Below are 20,024 nucleotides of genomic sequence, written 5' to 3'. Positions count from 1 at the left end.
GAAACTAACCTTAGGGACGTGGTGGCTCAGTGGGTTAGGAGGCTGAGCCTGTCGATCAGAAGGTCGGCAGTTTGGCGGGTTGAATCCCGAGTGCCGCGGAACAAAGTGAGCGCCTGTTACTCGTCCCAGCTTCTGCCAACCTAGCAGTTCGAAAGCACGTAAAAATGCAAGTAGAAAAATAGGGACCGCTACGGTGGGAAGGTAACAGCGTTCCGTGCGCCTTTGGCGTCTAGTCATGCCGGCCACATGACCACGGAGACGTCCTCGGACAAGCGCTGGCTCTTCGGCTTTGAAACAGAGATGAGCACCGGCCCCTAGAGTCAGAGACGACTAGCACGCATGTGCGGGGGAACCTTGACCTTTACCTTTTTATGAAACTAACCTTATGATTATAGTTCAGAATTAGGCTAATGGAGTAAACCAGGGATGTGGTGATGATACGTTTTGCCATCAACACGGTCTGTCCACGTTTAACAGAACCCTAATGGAACAGTGGGTATTCCCCAACATGCAGAACAGAAATAAAATGCCACATACGCACAGATACTTTCAAAATTCCACCATGTTCAAAGAGAATACACATTAAAAAAAAAGTACAAGTGCAGAGTCTGCATATATTATTGCTTTAAGTGCAAAGCCTACGGACGCTGCCTTTTGAGCCTAGGACAGAATGTTCAATTCTGCAGCATGTTTTCGACTGCAACTCTTACCACTATTTTTGAGAACGACTGAAACTGCTGATTTTCATCTCTGAAGCCCATCTAGTTTCAGACACCTTCTGCCAGAGATCGGGCGAGTGGGTGGCTTCAGATAAGATTGTTTCTTTGGTGAAAAGTCAATTCTGGAATTCCCTCCACCGTGTTACGTCTTATACTTCCATTAAAATGAACTGATCTGCTCTTACGATTTAAGGGAGCTTTGCAAAAATTGGTACTCCCTGTAGTTAAGACCGTTCAGTGAGGAAAGTTACGTTGAGAGAGACAAAAAAAAAAAGCCACCGAGTGCCTTTTTCATGGCTCGGGGTGAACTTGGACCTGGGTTGCCTCACTCATAGTCCAAATACCTTCACAATTAACACCACACTGGGCCTGTGTGGAAACCACAACTGCCCCAAGACAGGAGCCAGAACGTTTTCTTGGAACAAAGTTTTTCAAAGAATAAGAGCCATGATTTAGTAATTTCCATTTTCTTTCATTTCTTTGGTATGGATATATAAGGTAAAGGTTCCCCCACACATGCGTGCTAGTCGTTTCCGACTCTAGGGGCCGGTGCTCATCTCCGTTTCAAAGCCGAAGAGCCAGCGCTTGTCCGAGGACATCTCCGTGGTCATGTGGCCAGCATGACTAGACGCCAAAGGCGCACGGAACGCTGTTACCTTCCCACCGTAGCGGTCCCTATTTTTCTACTTGCATTGTTACGTGCTTTCGAACTGCTAGGTTGGCAGAAGCTGGGACGAGTAACAGGCGCTCACTCTGTTACGCGGCACTCGGGATTCGACCCGCCAAACTGCCGACCTTCTGATCGACAAGCTCAGCGTCCTAACCCACTGAGCCACCGCATCCCTATGGATATATACACTGTTTCTTTTCTTTTTTCTTTTGTAATGCATTTGCTAAACAATCCTGTTCCATATTCTCTAATAAAAAGATGCTATTCTCCCCCCTCCCTTTTTTTTGCCTGCAGGCTGCAGCTTTAAACAACAGGTTTTATCTGTGCCTGATGCTTTCCTGTTTGACAGCTGGCTTACTGTCTCACACACTTCACTTCTTGTGGACACGGTTCTGTGTACAATGCTGGTCATTCTATAGCCCTGTTTATAAAGCACTTCAGTTGTGTTGTCCCTCCCATCTTATGATAAACCTCTACAAAGATTAATCTCATCAGCTGAAAGTTTTCCTGGGATTTCTCTGCTCTTAAAGCATGTCTCTCATTTTCTTGTCTTTCATTTAATGTGCTTCGTTTCCACTCTGACCATTTTATGTTTTCCAAACTTCTTCTTTCTCTCATTCTATCTTTGAATATTCTGGGAGGAATGAGGAATGATTACTACCACCAGCAAGGAGCAAATCTCACCGCAACTGTTGTCCTTCTAACTCTATCATCATTTCCAGAACTATTTATGAAGTATCAAAGTACTCATTAACTTGGGCGACACATTCTAACCGAGGAGCTCGTCATCTGCCTGACAAACGTGTTCACACGTCTCAGCCATGCTCACAGTTTTCATGATAAGAGTTCAAGTGTGATTTGCCTTTGCCTTCTTCCAGGTTTAATTGTGGAGTTCCCTGTCCTAAGAGCATTGGCTTCCTTCATGTTCTCAGATGCTTTCACGCCCCTGAGGGATTACTTTGAACTTCACTCCTCCCCTTAACATCAAGTATGGTCTTACTAGAAGCTCATTCCTACTGACATTAGGCTCACTAGAGTTACAGAACCTTCTAACCCGTGTCAATTAGTTGTGTCAATTAAAATAATTAGAATTACCTCCCAAGTACGGATTGGAGGCACTGCCTTTCAATAGTTTAAGGTGGCCAGTTCCAGCTGATGGGTGTGAGGAAGAGACAGCTTTGGATTTTGTCACTTCTTTAACATGCAGACAAAGCCCCCTGAGCAGATCATCCATCAACTTAAAGGTTATGGTACCATTGGTATGCTGGGGACATCCCACTACACACGGCTACACCTGGGGTGCTGACAGTGCCTTGACTCAGAATCTGCAGACTGTGACAGGCTGCAGTTCAACCCAAAAATATATCAGAGTTACTATCTGTCCATCAAAGTTTCTTGATATCTCTAGTACTATATTTAGACAGAATTAGTACTTCCTCTTGAAAGAGTAGCTCCACAAGATATTGGTCCTCCGAGACGTGTGGCTACTACTCGATGGACAGGAGGAGACAGTGGCCAAGGGCTATGATTTAGGTGGGGTGCCAAATGTGACTCTGTTTAGAGCCAAAAGACCTTGCAATGTTAATTCATGCCCTTATCACTACTTCCCTAAACTAGTGTAATCTATATACTACAAACCCTCTCATTGTCGCGACTTTTAAATGGGCAAAATGGTGCATCGTGAGGCAACAATTTTTGAACCAAGGTACTTTAAATGGGCTTACGGAATGTATACAAAATATGGGACCCATGACTTCCAAGAGAATGGAATTTGAGGACGTTGTGACTGCTTCAGTGCGACTGGCTACTGCTGTGGCCACATGATCTTCATTTTCAACAGTCCATGTCAGTTTGCCAGCCAGTCTCACAATCCTTTGCTCCCTCCCCACCCAGAAGGACCTACTAACCTGCCTGAAGGCAAGGAAGGAAGGAAGGAAGGAAGGAAGGAAGGAAGGAAGGAAGGAAGGAAGGAAGGGAGGGAGGGAGGGAGGGAGGGAGGGAGGGAGGGAGGGAGGGAGGGAGATTTCCAATACTCCTAGATTTCCGCAAGAAAAACTGAATGGGGAAGCCAGTGGGAAGTCAGAAATCACCCCTGCTCCCGCTGCTTTTTCCCCCTCTCTTGGTCATTTTGTTTCTTTGTTTAGATAAAGAAATATCAACTCAAGAGAGGCTTTAATATCCCAAGAAAACAGATTCTCTGCCCCTAATCTTCACCTCTGATCATGTACATTGATGTTTCCCAACTCCCCAAATTGTGTGATGTGTGAACTTCAACTCTCCAAGTTCTCCCCCAGCTGGCTAGGGAAACCTGGGACTTGAAATCCACACTTTCCAACTTAAAAGTTGACGAAGTTGGGAAACACTGATGCACTATAACAACAGTAAAATGAAGGCGGAAAGAAAGCAGGCAAAACGAGCGTAGTTGGAACAAGCATGAAACAAAAATAAGCAGCTACTTCTGCGAACAGAAACTGGAGAAGATTAAAAAAAAGAAAAGAAAAATCTATCTTGGAAAAAAGAAAATACCCCTCCAACAACATCTGTGAAGAAACCAATGCAAAGTGTCAATTCTTCTGCAACATCCTGGATTGTAATATTCCTTTTAACAAACAGAATTTAAGAGCCCCAATTACAGTATTAAGCAAGTTTGAAGCACATGGGTTAAACTGTATGTTTCAAGGAACCCGAGGACAGTTAGCATAATCTCCATAAGTACGAGTAAAACATGCCATCTTTTAGCAAATGTGAATGCGTACTTATTATTTATGTGCACTTGTTTACAAGCTGAAAATAAGAAAGAGTTTCTAAGGCACACAAAACATGGCACTTGTAAAAGTGTCAATACCCTTCTAACCAGCAGTTTTGTATTGCCTTCTTTCTCAGAAATAATAGTTTCCAAATATCTCCTCTATACTATAGCCAAGTGCCTTTCTATTCTTTCCCTAAAATTATTATTTATTTTTCACACTCTTTATATGTAGAAAGGTTACAGCTTTGAAATATTCTTAGGTCTACCTACAGGTTTGAGAGCTCCACAAAGACTTTCAATTATATTCAACTTTGAGAACTGTGAAGGCCTTTTAACATCTTTATTTCTTTTAAGTATTTCTGCTTGAAGGTATATTTCAGATCCCTGTTTTGCTACAAAAACCAACCTCTTTTCACCTTCATTTTTTCCCCACAGATAGTGGGACACTGAAAAGTTTTCCTTCTTTTAACTATGACCTAAATGGATCTTAATTATTCCTTACAACTTTCTTGACTCCATTTTTATGTTGATATCAGTATTTTTATTTTTAAGGCTGAATAACTTACCCATAGGAATTCCACAAAATTGCCTTGATTTTTAATGTACTTTTTTCCAACTTTTATTTTCTGAAGACTGTGTTTAAATACAGCACAAATATGCAATCATTATAAGAGAGGCTGATAAATTTATTCCAAATAGTCTACCTTAATTATATGCCTAATACTTGACATTAAAGGAAACAATCAACTGAGCTAGGGTACAATTCTGTTCGCAGCATGGTTAATGAATCATATTGAAGCTAACATATTTTAAACGAATACCACGCGACAAGTAGTGTGATAGTGTGGAAGATTCACATGAATGAATGGGGTTTGAAGTTCTGAAAGTGAGCAATAAAAGTTACCTGAATTTATTTCTATGAATTTCCTAGATTAAAAGACAAGCAACACTGGCCTTCAATGTGACAGCAATGTAACTCATCTTTTCCAAGCAGCAGAAACCAATTGCTTGAAGAAATGTGTTCATGCAGTTAAGTATATTCCCTCTCACCAAACCATCCTAGCATTCAAATGCAGAATCTCACAAGAATGAACCAAAACACAACGCTTGGCAAATTATTGCTTTTGCCTGCTAGTTATTGCAAGTTAAGAAAATATTAACCAGCATGCCAAGCATGCTGTCTTAGTATATTCTCGAACTCCAGAGAGGCTAAAACAAAGAGTCAGATTTCTAAGAAGCTTTCATATACTATTTTGAGATGGGGTCACTAACCCAGCTTATCCTAGAGAGAATTAGAAAGCACATTTAATCTTATTTAAGATCAAATGGCTACTCATCCTATTTCACACTTAGGACCTTGTATGAATCAGAATAATATAAGTAGGAAATTCCTGTGTCTAAAATCTATCTATGTAATCACTAAAGTCAATGTTGACTTCATGGCACATAAGCAATCAACCAATTAGTAACTATTAATTTTTAAATACTGCAATTGTTTATTAAATACACACATGCTTGATACATAGGAGTACAAACACAATTATTTATTTAGCTCGCTGAAAGTGACAACTTACCACATGACAAAGGAACCCTGTGACTATCTTGGTTGCAAATTCTTAGAATTTAAAGGTAGGTTCTTAGCTTATTTTAGAATGCTAAAGTTAGATGTCTGAATGCGTCACAGCCAAAACTACAATCGGAGAAATAACCAAACTTCCTGGGGCTTGTAGGAATTGCAACCTAATGTTTCTGGAAAGTGCCTTGTGAGGGAAGAACAAAAACCATCTTGTAAATTATTTTACTGTTAGTTTAATAACTGCAAAACAACAACAACAACAACCTTGGGCTCATGAGTATCTTCCTCACCCAGTAATGTCACATACACACAAAATTAATGCTTTCACTTCCGTATCAGTCAAGAGTTGCTTCCAAATCTAAAAATATCATTAACTGAAACTATGGCTTATGTCAAAAAAGAGCCAAGAGCATAAACCAGGGGTAGGCAACCTTGGCTCTTTGGTGACTCATGGACTTCAACTCCCAAAATTCTTGGGCCAGCATAGTATAGCTGGCTTAGGAATTCTGGGAGTTGAAGTCCATGAGTCACCAAAGAGCCAAGGTTGCCTACCCCTGTCATAAACAATTATTTGGAATTGGCTTTTTTAATGAAAGTATTAAGAATGATCGCAGGGTTTCTAGTTGTCAAAGCATAGCAACAAACTGATTAGTAAAGAAAGCAAATGAAAGCTTTTAAATATATAGCCATGCAGAAGATGCCAGAGCTGTTACAGTGAGTCACTGGCGTTGTTAAGTAAATTATGTGACGGTTAAGTGAATCTCACTTTCCCCATTGGCTTTATCTGTCAGAAGCCAGCTGGGAAGTTCACAAATGGTGATCATGTGACCTAGGACACTACAGCCATTGTAAATATGTATCAGTTGCTTGCTCTCATGACCCCGGGGATGCTGCATTTGTTGTAAGTGTGAGGACCGGTTGCAATTCACTGTAATTTCGAATGGTTACTGAAGGAATGGTTCTGAGTCGAGGACTACAGTATTCATCACATTGCGTATCAGCAGAAAGGCACAAAAATAGAAAATCTCATTTCGTTATCTTTAACCTACTTACCGAAATATAGGGGTATGGCCAGGCTTTGGTTTATTCCAGGTAAAGTGTGAAGGAACAGAAAGAAACTGGTCACCAGACAAATCTTTTTTTAACAGGTGCTGGGATACAGAGCTATCATCTATCGCAGTTTCGAGGGATGGAGATAGACTGCCCGGGTCTTCAGAACCAAGTTCCGCTTTCCCAGATAGAATCGCGGTTTGATCCTCCGAGGTCTTCCTTGTTTTGAGAGGGATATCAGTATCTCCGCAACACTGGAAAGCTGAAAGGCCAGGACTGAGACCGTGGAGAGAGGAATTCAACCACGTATCTTCCGTAACGCTTCCCCGAGGAGAATGTCCTGGTGACGGAGCTGGGGAATGATGAGGGGAAAGGGAACCGAGGTAACAGATTTCAGCACTCGAATGTCGGCGCTTCCCACAGGGTGACGTCGGCCTGGATGACGGCCTGGAGGTTGGTCTTGGGCTAAGCCAATTCTCATCGGTGATACTAGTCCTGGGAGAATGACAAGGAGATTGTCTTGGGGACAAGGCGTGCCCAAATCCGTAGGACTGTTGCCAAGGATCATCAACTGGACAGCCTCTTGGAGAACCTCCAGGAGATGCCAGAGGTGACCCAAGGGTAAATCGGGCAGCAGCTTCGTTCAGTTCCGAATCCACGTCATCGTAAATGTGAGAGACCGACTCACAAGAGGAAGCGTCTGAGAACCAGCTTCGAGAGGAAATGCTGCTGGCCGGACTTGGGCTAAGGGAGGATTCTCTGTAAGATGGCTCAAGGGGAAGATATAAGTGGTCCCTGGAAGGCCTTTCCATATATTCATTCTGAGGGCCATTGGTGTGCAATTCGCTTTCGCTGGCTTCTATTCCATGATGACAGTTTGGAGAGATAGATGTAATTTGAATACTGGGACATTCAAAAGGCTTGGGCCCACCCAGTGGGCTGTACTTAGATTCTGGTATTTCACATGTTCCTTCGTAGCTTTTATGACCCTGAAACTTAGCAGGTGAAGACAAAGGAGAAGGGTGTGTTTGAAATCCATGATATGGGATACAGATAGGGTGGTTTACCGACGACGAGTGGTCGACACTGAAAATGCATAACGACCCACAGTCGTCGGGTACAAGATCTGCAAAAAAGAAGAAAAACAGAGATGGAGATTAAAATACTGTGCTGTCAGATTGCTTTTTAAAGACATTTGATCTTCTACTTTTTTGCACTGCAAGACAACGTAGTTATGGATTCAAAACATTTGTGCCCTGCTTTTCTATAAAATGTCTGGAATTTGCAATAACATTCAAAACATTCAAATAACAATATATATAAAACAAAAATTGAGATACAGCATAGATGCTGAAAATCCAGGAACAAGCACAGTAATATCACTTAAAAAAGCCAGCCAGTACTATGGTTGTGAGCTCACTTGGCATGAAGACTAAACTGAACAATGGCATGGGTCAAGTTGGGGTAAATGAGCCCACCCATAACTTGCTCTCTCTACAATTCAACATCCTTCACAAAGGCCATCTCTGAAATCTAACTACTAGTACAGTAACTGGTAATTATAGATTGTCTTCAATTTACAGTCACAATTCAGACCGGAGCTGCTGTTGCTAAGTAAGTCACACCTGAGTTGGCAACCTTTTTGGCCATAGTTGTTAAGTGAACCACGAGAGTTGTGAACCCTGCGATTCTTACATGAGTCTGGCTTCCCCCACGGACTTCGCTTGTCAAAAGCAGCTGGGAAGGTTGCAGAGTGTGTCCATGTGACTCCAGGATACTGCAATCATCATAAATATATGCCGGTTGCCAAGATCCAAATTCTGATCACATGACAGTTGGGGATGCTTTGAGGGTTATAATCCTAAATCTTTGTGATTTGAACTGCATAATAAGTTGATAATTAAAACCTTTCCATTAAATTGATACCTCTCTAAAGGCAGAAAGCGAAGAGGAACTAAAGAGCCTTTTGTTGTGAGTGAAGAAGGAGTGTGCAAAAGTTGGCTTGAAACTTAACATTAAGAAAACCAAGATCATGGCATCCGACCCTCTCAATTCCTGGCAAATAGATGGGAAGAAATGGAGGTAGTGACAGATTTTATTTTCCTGGTCTCCAAGATCACTGCAGACGGGGACTGCATCCAAGAAATTAAAAGACGCTTGCTCCTGGGGAGGAAAGCCATGGCAAATCTAGACAGCACACTAAAAAGCAGAGACATCACCCTGTCAACAAAAGTGCCTATAGTCAAGGCTATGGTCTTCCCAGTTGCAATGTATGGCAGTGAAAGTTGGACCATAAGAAAGACTGAGCGCAAAAGAATTGAGGCCTTTGAACTATGGTGCTGGAGAAGACTCCTGCGAGTCCCTTGGACTGCAAGGCAATCAAACCAGCCAGTCCTAGAGGAGATCAACCCTGACTGCTCTTTAGAAGGCCAGATCCTGAAGTTGAAACTCAAATACTTTGGCCACCTAATGAGAAGGAAGGACTCACTGGAGAAGAGCCTAATGCTGGGAAAGGTTGAGGGCAAGAGAAGAAGGGGACGACAGAGAAGGAGGTGGCTGGATGGAGTCACTGAAGCAGGAGACGTGAGCTTAAAGGGACTCCAGAAGATGGTAGAGGACAGTAAGGCCTGGAGGAACATTGTCCATGGGGTCGCGATGGGTCGGACACGACTTTGCAACTAACAACAACAACAATTAAATGCAATATTTAAGGGGAAAGCACTTGGTAAAAGGACATAGGGCAATGGCTTCTGACCATGATTCACAGGCCACCCGTATGTTCATAAGATAGTCAAGTTTTTTGTTTTGTTCTTAGCTTATCACCGCTTATCTGGCTGTAGCTGGTGAGTCTCAGATTTTTAAGAAAAGACAAAGATAATCCTATAAGGACGGAATAACTGGATAACTTGCATACAGATTTTGATAAAGTGGCCAAGTTCTATGCAGCCACCACCACAGTAGTCATTGGCCAAAACATATCTAAAAGGCACCATGGAATGGAAATATTGCATTAGGCTACATACACACACAACATATTCCTTATTTCAGTTACAAAGATGCTAACAAAATAGATACGTTTTGTTTTCTATAAGCTCACTGAAGAGGTTACTGGAGAAGTGAAAAACTCCTGCTTGTTCATGACATGCTTTGCAAAGTGACAGGCAGGCAGGTTGTTGAATAAAGTAACAAAACCTTTAGCAACTGCTCAGAAATGTCGAGATAAAGCTCTTCTCATCTGAAGCCCAGTGCTCTTCTCCAGCAAGCTGATTTTCAAAAGGATTCAGAAACCTTCTCAATTTTTCACATCCAATTTCTATAAAGCCATGGTTATCTTGAATCATCCTGTCTACAGAAGCAAACTATCATGTGATAGGGTTTGATAAATATCAGACCGCTGTTCTTGCAGACTATGCCACTTTTTCGTGCCTTAAGTCCTTTATCAAGATCAATTCACGTATTTGTGCCTATCAGCAACCTCGGTATCAAACATGCCAGCTGTCTTTCTCTGTTGCTTTAGTTTTTGCTCACCCTTATTTTTGCAATCATTTTTTCTCTATTTCCCCCCCCCAGAAAATAGAATTGGGATAAGCAGTGAAATTCCTAACTATTGGAATGGTACCGATTATTCATTGGTATATATACAATAAGGTAAAAAGTAAAGGTAAAGGTTCCCCTGCACATGCGTGCTAGTCGTTTCCGACTCTAGGGGCCGGTGCTCATCTCCGTTTCAAAGCCGAAGAGCCAGCGCTTGTCCGAGGACGTCTCCGTGGTCATGTGGCCGGCATGACTAGACGCCAAAGGCGCACAGAACGCTGTTACCTTCCCACCGTAGTGGTCCCTATTTTTCTACTTGCATTTTTACGTGCTTTCGAACTGCTAGGTTGGCAGAAGCTGGGACGAGTAACAGGCGCTCACTCTGTTACGCGGCACTCAGGATTCGACCCGCCAAACTGCCAACCTTCTGATCGACAAGCTCAGCGTCCTAACCCACTGAGCCACCGCGTCCCTATCATATAAACAATAAAAACCACCAAACAATCCTGAAAGAAGGAGAGAATATCTTTCTTAATAAAATGATAGATTTGAGACCACACAGTCCTATTTATAAATACTAACAAAAGCTGAAAGTGTCAAAAGAATTTAATATGCCTAATAGACAACTTTTCCACGCAGGCAATGATGCAAGTACATCCAAGATGAGAAAAACGTAGAAGGAAGTAAAGAAGTCACTAAAATAATAGTATTCTATTGCAGAACTCAACCTTCTAGCAAGATTTCAGTACTCTAGGTAAAATGCCTAACACAGTAAATTCTGCACAGCATTTCTGCTAAAACCGTTTTTGCAATAGTTATTTTGAAGAAAGCAGGGGAAAATAAATTAATTCTTTCCCAGAAGTCTAAAAGAAGACATTCATGGATTATTTGTAGATATATATCAAGAAATGGCTTGTTGTGATGGCACTTTGCGAATAAAATCATAAGACATATCTGTCAGAAACAAACTTATGTGGCTTTGAACAAAGTGTATAGAGAGATGTTTTTAATTTCTTATCCTCTTGAATCTACAAAAAGCTGGGCATAATTTTTTTAAAAAGAGTACGGTATTCGGGCTACAGTAATGTTAAATTAAAAGGTACTATCAAAATGGATCCAGCAGGATCTCCCACTCCCTTCTGCCAATGTTCTCAAATATCATGATCAATTCTTAACGGTTTAAGAGCAATTGGCTTTGACATGGGCATCCAGCAACTGTCCTTCCTTAGTGCCAGCTAGCATAACATTTAGACCAGGGGTAGGCAACCTTGGCTCCTTTATGACTCATGGACTTCAACTCCCAGAATTCCTGAGGAATTCTGGGAGTTGAAGTCCACGAGTCATAAAAGAGCCAAGGTTGCCTACCCGATTTAGAGCAAAGGGACATCAATTCAAGAAATATACATTGGCTGGTGCTACTTTAAAGAAAGTCTCACCAATAAGCTGAGGGGAGGCACGTAAACATTTGGATTCGGAGACCACTAAAAACAACGGTCCCCACTGGTTTATAATCCTGCATGATTCTAGATCTCGTTAATTGAGAGAACTGCCTTCTGGCATGTTCATCTGCCCATTCAAGCAGGTCAAACTGCGTCAACTACTTCCAGATCCCATTCCATAATTTGGGACTGGGCGTTTTCACTCACTGTCCTCACGTTTTGGAATTCCCTGATTTTGGAGACCTGCCTGGCTCTTTCTCAACTGAGTTTCAGTAGATCGGTCAGGATCTGATTGTTCCATCAAACACAGGAAGAGAATATACTGTGGCTGAAGGCTGGAGTGTTAACAGGCACGTGACTTTGTATTACCTGGTTTACAACTTTTAATACCGGCAATTTTTGTTTATATCTAGGGGGGTGGGCATTCATTATTCTATACAGCTATTCTTTTGTATAATGATTTTGATGGTTAGCTACCCAGAACCTGAGGTAATAGATGACATACTGCAAAGTAAATAAATTCATTTTTATTTATTTTTATCCCACCCGTATTATTTTTACAAGTAACTCAAGGTGGCAAATATATCCAACACACCTTTCTCCTCCTATTTCCTCCACAACAACAATCCTGAGAGGTGGGTTGCACTAAGAGAGCAACTGATCCAAAGCCACCTAGCTAGCTTTCATAGCTAAGGTAGGACTTGAACTCATGGTCTACCGCTTTCTAGCCTGGTGCCTTAACCACTTGAACAAACTGGCTCTTTTAACTTAATGAACTTTTAACGGCAACACCTTATTCTGCTGATACAGGAGAAAGCCATTCAGTCTTTGGAGACAATCGTTCAAACCAGAGAAGTTTCTTGTATTGACTTGGCTGAAAATATCTCCTCTCCATTTAATAAACAACACTGTTTTATCAATAAAACATTAAAAGAGTTTAAATTCATCAATAATCTCCATCCTGTTCACAATCATTCCAAAAGGTATCACGTTTCATAAATGTCCAGAAAATATTTAAAATGTGGCACTTGTGAATATGAGTTTTCAACAATAAGAGGCTCCACCTAGTTGCTGCCTAAATTAGCATCAACAGAATTATGTTCTTAAAACTGCAAATTATTCAGATTTCACTGTAGGGCACAGAGACTAAGAAGAAATAATAACTAATATTCATTCAGTGACGCATCTGCTCTGCACAGTAATAGCTTTTAAAAAACTGTTAATGGCAGCACAGCTCCATCTAGAACCAAATGTGATCCCTATAAAGAAGAAAGTAATTGAGATTAAATACAGTGGAAGCTATTTTCTTCTCCTCTCAGCTGAAATTATCTGAGGTGGAGCAACAGAGTGAATACCGGAATCCATTTACATGGCTCATACTCCATTCTAAATGAGAGGTCCTTTTGATGCTTCGGTTTCAGATAGCACCGTTTGCCAAGCTTAATTTAATATGCTATTTCAGGTCCAGGCAAAAATGCAAACTGTTTGGACAGCAATTGTTGCAAATTTGTTTTAACTAAATGTGAGGAATCTTCTGTGCTTTCAGAACACCAAGAAGCTTTATATAACAAAACCTAAAATGAATCAATGTACTTTTGTCAGTTCTGTTAAACTGTCATTTAGATGTACGTGCAAAGGACTTATGGATTTTTTTTTAAAAAAATCAAGCAGATAATAATAGATCTGCAAACAAGATTAGCGTTCGAACCGATTCTGCTTTAAGTCAAATAGCTGCACTAAGAAAACCAGTACAGATTCAACTACAATAAATTACAGCTTGAATTTTGCAAAATGTCTTAATAGATAAAACCATTTTGAAAATGTATTAGCATCAGCAGCTCTGGCGGTAATGGGGAACTTTCTAGACATCATATCTTTGAAATTTCTACTGATGGGACTAGGAGAGCTGCCCGATTTTCGCAGCAATATAAATTTCACATCCAATATAATTACACTAAGAACATATATTTAACAAGAACAAAGCAACACGTAAGGCTTGGTAGCCCAGTGAGTAGTTATCAGTTTAGACGCAGTGACTAAAGTACTTAGATTGCCTTTCTATGGGCTTATAATGTTACTATATGCAATTTATTCATGCCTTTTTATTTGCAAGATGGAATCTAAAATTCTGGGTATAGCATCCAGCAATCATAAGTCTTTTCTTCCTAAGTATGTCTCTAATTCAATTGTATGTTCATATGAATTTAATTCTGTGTCCTCTAGACAGCCAGTCTGTGCTGGAAATAGAATTTCCAAATTCTGGAATTTTTGATTGTTAGTTATTTTGAAACCTGTGAGTACCAAAACAGTTCAGTTTTCGGTAACGGCTTCCATCTAGATACATCTTAACTTTGCTTATTCCCACAAGTTCCTTTCCAACACACACTTCCTGTCCACACAGTCAGCAGGTGCACTCTAGAATTCTGGGGGGAAAAATTAAAAATAAAATTAAGCTAACAAGGCAAAATCTGATGAGAAAAACATTTGCAACATTACTAAAAATGCTAGGGGATATTACAAAATAGCTCAAGCATGAAGATGATGGGGAAATCACATCACTAACAATAGTTACGTGTCACGCTATTTTCAGCAGACCGCCTGCAATAATTGGTGGAAATATATAAACGCAGGAATTGAAGAATGGTTTCAACATCATCCTTTGAAGGGGGACATTATGTCAAGAGTAACTGCCAAGGAAAGAATGTGGACCATATGTACTAAATTAGAAATAAATGTACATTGGCCAAGCAAGAAACTGCATAGTTATAGAGCAAGATGCAAAACACACCAGACCTACATAACAAACAAGTAAACCATTCAGAAAAGTATTCTAACAAATGCTACTAATTCAGGCAAGGAGTACTTAAAATGTCTTGAGAAATGGATATAAATGAAATACATTTTATCTTAATTTACGCAGAACTAAAACACTCATGTCTGACTGGCAATAAAAACCCAGATGCTATTATTGCTATTTCATTCAAGCATGGCTGAGTTGACATTCTCAAACTGCAGTTTTTTGACTTTGCTCAGAACCCCAGTGAAACATCGATCAATTTTTTTAATCAGACAGTACTTTCTTTCCCAAAAGCATCGTACATTTTTTGTTTTCTATCTTCAATAAAGTCTTTTGCCCTGATGTTTGCTTTTTGCAGGCATCCAGGGAATGTTTGTTGTATTTTAAGGGCACAGTGGTTATTTAAATCACAAGATCTCAAACCCTATTAAAGGCACCATTTCATTCTTTAGAAACACATCATTAACGTGCACATAAAAATACACAAGGATCTGTTCGGGGGTTTTTTCAAGTATTTGATGTTCAAGAAAAGCACAAACATTTAAATCAAAGTTTCTGCAACAGAGGCATACATAACTATAATCTTTTTTTCATTCTGAACTATTTTTTAATCCTAGAAAAATGTTTCAATATTACTAGGGCTAGCAGCAAGAATATTACTTATAGTCTTACACTGCAGAAATTAAGTCAAGGACTTGTCAAAAAAATCACCTCTAGAACACAAGGCAGTTTTTATATGTTACAGTAAGCCATTCTCTAAAAATAAATCTGCCTCAGGAGCCTATAAATTTGCAGGGAGGTCCCCAGCTAAATAATGTCAATCCCAACTCTTATATACACTTGTGTTTATTTCCTTTAGTACAAGGTAGGTCTTCTTTAATACAATTAACAGGCATTCGGTGCTACTGAAATTATGTTGCGAATGTTTTTTAAGCATTTTAAAGTTTCTGCGTCCCTGATAAGGCCACTTCCCATTTATTGGGATGGGCAGAGGGAACAGATGTAATACCAAATTCTTTGGACAGCTGATTCAATATGCAGACATCTATTCCCTGCTCTTCAAGGCCCTTGTACACTTCTATACTTCACAGCAAGGCAATAAATGACCACACAGTTGTACATTTCCACAAAGCCCAGACGAGGCATTTAGCTTTGGACAGTATCTCCAGGCTTTTGTTTCTTTTTTTCCCTTAGTAACACAAATCTTTGGTTTCATATATAGGTTTTTAATTGCTTATTTCTGTATGCCATCATAAGACTTGAAAAGGAGAATGGCCATGAGCAGGCTGCTCTGTCCTGCTTTCTGTTAAGTCCAGTCTTTGCTTGTTTAGAGCTGCCAAGACCACACACACACACACACACAAACACACACACAAATTACATCAGGAACCCACGTCCATTATCTACAATAAAATACTTCCAAAAACCAGACCTATCCCTACCAAGTAAGTTTCCAACAATTCACCTCATTCATCAATGGTATTCTAAAGCCAACAGACATCTGGTTTTGAGGTTCCTAATGAAAATATTGCAGTACAACTTGATATAACTTCACACAAGCACCAACTGCTCAGAGAAAAGCCAGCTGCAGAATTTCCAATTGAAAATCTTGCCTGATAGCCTAGGTAAATCATTTGAGATCTGCTACCACTTCCTTACCCTTGCCAAGAAAACCGTCTGGTGTTCATGAAATCACCAGGTGCCAAGCCTGACTAAAAAAAAACAAACTATTTTTTTTCTATTACTAAAGCCTTAGCGATGTATTACTACCAGATTTTGCATACATGAACGGTAGAGACAAACCTGCAACTAAAAAGAATCAAGAGTTTATCCTTGTCACTATCCAATCTATTCTAGTCTTTTTTTGAAGTTCAGGTTGCTGGCCCAAATGCCTTTAAAATAAGCTAAACACCTCCAACCAATACTAAGAAGATTTGCTTTGATGCTAAATTGAATCCTTGACAATGAAGAGGATCTCTTGTGATAAGACTAGGAAAAGACGTGAACCATCCCTTCCTAGTTACTGTATCTGTAGCAATACAAAGTAAGAGGAACCAATATCCTGGTTTAGATTAAGGCATTCATGTCAAACTCGCCATGTCACGTGACGTTGTGCGATATATCGGGACTGTTTGGCCATTGCCGGCAATGGGGTGGACGTAGCTTCCGCGTGACGCGTCTGGCAGTTTGACACCCCTGCTTTAAGGCGATTTACTAGATTCAGTAAAACAGTAGCATCTTTATTCTTATGAAGCCCACTGAACTCCAGAAAGGGTATATTTTCTGTCCCTAAAAATTCTAAATCATTCTAAATCACAGGGAATATCTCTCTAGGTCTTAATAAGAGTCCATACAGTCACAATGTAGCACATCTTCAAATCAAAACATTTGAATATGCATTCATCTTTGTTGACTGAGTCCCAAACCATCCAGAAGTCCACTTGGAAAGTCCATCAGATTTTAAATACACAGGAGAAATAAGTCTCATCCCCTTTTGCTTTTTTAAAAAAAAATATTAACCCTTTCTGAAAGAGTCTCAACTACCCAAAGTCCAATTCTAGATGCATATTAAAATAAGCCTCATTTCTTTTTGAGTTTTTTTAAAAATACATTAACCCTTTCTCACCGAGTCTCAACCCTCCAGAAATTCATCAGGTTCTAAATGCAGGTTAGAAATAATCCTCATTCCCTTTTTTTTTTTTTTACAAAATGCTTTTTATACATTAACCATTTCTGAAAGAGTCAGAAAAGTCCATCATATTCTAAATAATATATTTGCTTTTTAAAAAAAAACAAAATATATAGATTAACCTTTTCCAATCCAAGTCCCAAATGCTTCACCTGCCTGGTTTTTGAGGTGCTTCGGATGAAAATACTGCAGTACAGTTTGCTGTAACTTCACACCAGCCCCAACCGCTCAGCGAAAAGCCAGCGGCAGCATCTCTGATTAAAAATCTCACTCGATAGCCCCCCCATCCCCCCCAAAAAAGTAAATCACTGGAGATCTAGCACTGATGGAAGTTAGCTAGGTAGGGTCATGAAATGTCTGCAAGAAAAACGAGCACCAAGGGGATTTTCCCCCACCCACCCCAATTTCAACCCTGAGCCACAACTACTCTCTCCTCCTCTGGTACCCTTTGAGATCTGCTACGGCTTCTTCCTTACCACCTGCAAAGGCCACGGGATCCTCCATGCAGGTGGGGGAAAAAACGAAGCCTCCTTCCCTGCTCTCTCTCCCAGGCAGAGCGAAGGGAAGAAAAACAGAGCCAAAGCAGGGGGGGAGGAAGGAGGATTCCAGCCCCTTAACCAAAGGGTAAAGGTCAGGCGGCTGTCAGCCCACCAGGCATGGGGGGCAAACGAACACCCCTCCAGACGGGGTGTGTGTCTGTGTGTGTTTAGTTTTAGTTTAGTTTTATTGAATTTTTATACCGCCCTTCTCCCGAAGGACTCAGGGCGGTGAACAGGGCATACAAATAGAAATACAAAAGTTAAAAAAGGATTAAATTATTGCCCGAATTAAAACAATCAAAATATAAAAACATTAAAACCCTAACATTCCCCCATCAGGTGTGTGTGTGTGTGTGTGTGTGTGTGCCCACCAGGCATGGGGGCAAAGGACCACCCCTCAACCCGGGGTGTGTGTGTGTGTGTGTTTGTGTGCCCACCAGGCATGGGGGCAAACGACCACCCCTCGAGACAGGGTGTGTGTGTGTGTGTGTGTGTGCCCACCAGGCATGGGGGCAAAGGACCACCCCTCGACCTGGTCGGTGTGTGTGTGTGTTTGTGTGTGTGTGTGCCCACCAGGCATGGGGGCAAACGACCACCCCTCTCGAGACAGGGTGTGTGTGTGTGTGTGTGTGTGTGTGTGTGTGTGCGCCCACCAGGCATGGGGGCAAAGGACCAACCCTCGACCTGGTCGGTGTGTGTGTGTGTGTGTGTGTGAGAGAGAGAGATGGCTTCAGACGGCTCTCTGCAAACACGAAAGAGGGAAGGAAGGCTCGACCGTCCCATCCCGGGCTCTCCTCGGCCACGGATCCTCTTGCAAGCCCCTCTACCTCGCAGGGCTCCGGGGAAGCGGGGGGGGGGGCAGCCATATGCCCCCAGCAGGCAAGCTGGGAGGCAGCCGAGGGACCGACCGGCGGGAGGCGAATGGGGCGAAACCCGCTTCTCCTCCTCCTCCCAGCCAGACACGCAAGCCAAGCTGCACGTCTGAACGCGCGTAGGGCGCTCCCCCCCCACCAGGCGGACCGAGCTGGGGTGGGGGGTGTGCGCGGGGTGGGGTGGGGTGGGGGGTAAAGAGAAGCATTTGAACGCTGGTTAACCCTCCCCTCCCGGCTCCTCCGCCAGCCGGGCTGCGGAGCATGGGAGTTGGGATCGTCCCACCGGCGTTTTCTCCTCCGCCCTCCCCACGGCCTGCCCGGCTGGGCGCACCTGCTGCCGAGGCGACGGCGGCAGGCCCCGGCGGCTCGTGCCCTTCCTCCTCCTCCTCCTCCTCCTCCTCCTCCTCCTCCTCGCCGAAGATGAGCCTGAAGTCGAAGTCGTCGTGGGCGCCGCCGCCGTTTGCCGCAGTCATCGGGGGGCGGGTGAGGAGACCGGACCCCGCCGCCGCCGTGGTGGTCGTGGCCGTGGTGCTGGTGCCGGTGCCGGCGGGACCGGGCGGGCCGCGCTGCCCCGTCAGGGCCGCCTCGTCGCACGCGCGGGGGGCGCTCGACCTCCTCGCCGCTCCTCAGCGCCCGCCTGTCACTCACCCGCCGGAGGGGGGAGGGGGAGAGAGAGAGAGAGAGAGAGAGAGAGAGGCGCGCAGGCCACGCCCCCAGCCCGTTAGCGGCCGCTCGGCCTCTGATTGGCCGGCCCCGCGGGGAAGGGGGCCGCAGAGCGCGGCGGTCGAGCCCTCACCTCCGGTTCTCCGTCGCAGCAGCGCCCGGGAAGATCTGCCTTCGCTCCGTTCTGGAGCGGCGGCGGCGGCGGCGGCGGGGCGGGGGAGAGGAAGCGGGAGGGAAGAGGGGCAGAAAGTGTCGGTGGGTGGGATGCGTGGATACAAATATTATACAAATAGAATAAATCAGAATAAATACATCTGCGCTTCTCGCCCTTTGGGGGGGGGGGAGGTCAGGGCGTTCGTCGGAAAGGTGGTCCCGCGTGTTTCCCCTAGACCGGCGTTTCGGAAACTCGGGAGATTTTAAGATGGAGGGGGCTCAGACACACACACACACACACACGCGCGCGCGCACCCCAGACTGTGCAAAGTAGAGCAATTAGGATGATTAAAGGCCCGGAGGCTAAAGCATGTGAAGAACGGTTGCAGGACCTGGGTATGTCTAGTCCAGGGGTAGGCAACCTCGGCTCTTTTATGACTCGTGGACTTCAACTCCCAGAATTCCTGAGTCAGCATAGCTGACTCAGGAATTCTGGGAGTTGAAGTCCACGAGTCATAAAAGAGCCGAGGTTGCCTACCCTTGGTCTAGTCCTAATGAAAAGAAGGACCGGGGC

The 20,024-nt window shown here is 42.9% G+C and overlaps 1 protein-coding gene across 3 annotated transcripts in view; it reads right to left on the bottom strand.

Annotated features, from left to right (window-relative positions):
• Positions 1-19,282, bottom strand: part of NFATC3 (nuclear factor of activated T cells 3) — a 57,590-nt gene extending 38,308 nt beyond the window's left edge. For all 3 annotated transcript variants that reach the window (XM_081335710.1, XM_081335711.1, XM_081335712.1), the window contains exons 1-2: positions 18,966-19,282; positions 6,768-7,890 (exon numbers count right to left, since the gene is read on the bottom strand). In XM_081335710.1, the coding sequence (XP_081191836.1) occupies positions 6,768-7,890; positions 18,966-19,107 (1,265 nt within the window). In that variant the 5' untranslated portion in view covers positions 19,108-19,282. The remainder of the gene's footprint in view (positions 1-6,767; positions 7,891-18,965) is intronic.
• Between the last annotated feature and the right edge of the window lie 742 nt (positions 19,283-20,024).

The sequence above is a fragment of the Vipera berus genome, assembly GCF_964194415.1.
Source record: "Vipera berus genome assembly, chromosome: 10".
NCBI classification, from domain to species: Eukaryota; Metazoa; Chordata; class Lepidosauria; order Squamata; family Viperidae; genus Vipera; species Vipera berus.
Note: the sequence above shows the minus strand (reverse complement) of the source record. Positions and strands in the feature narration are given on the sequence as shown.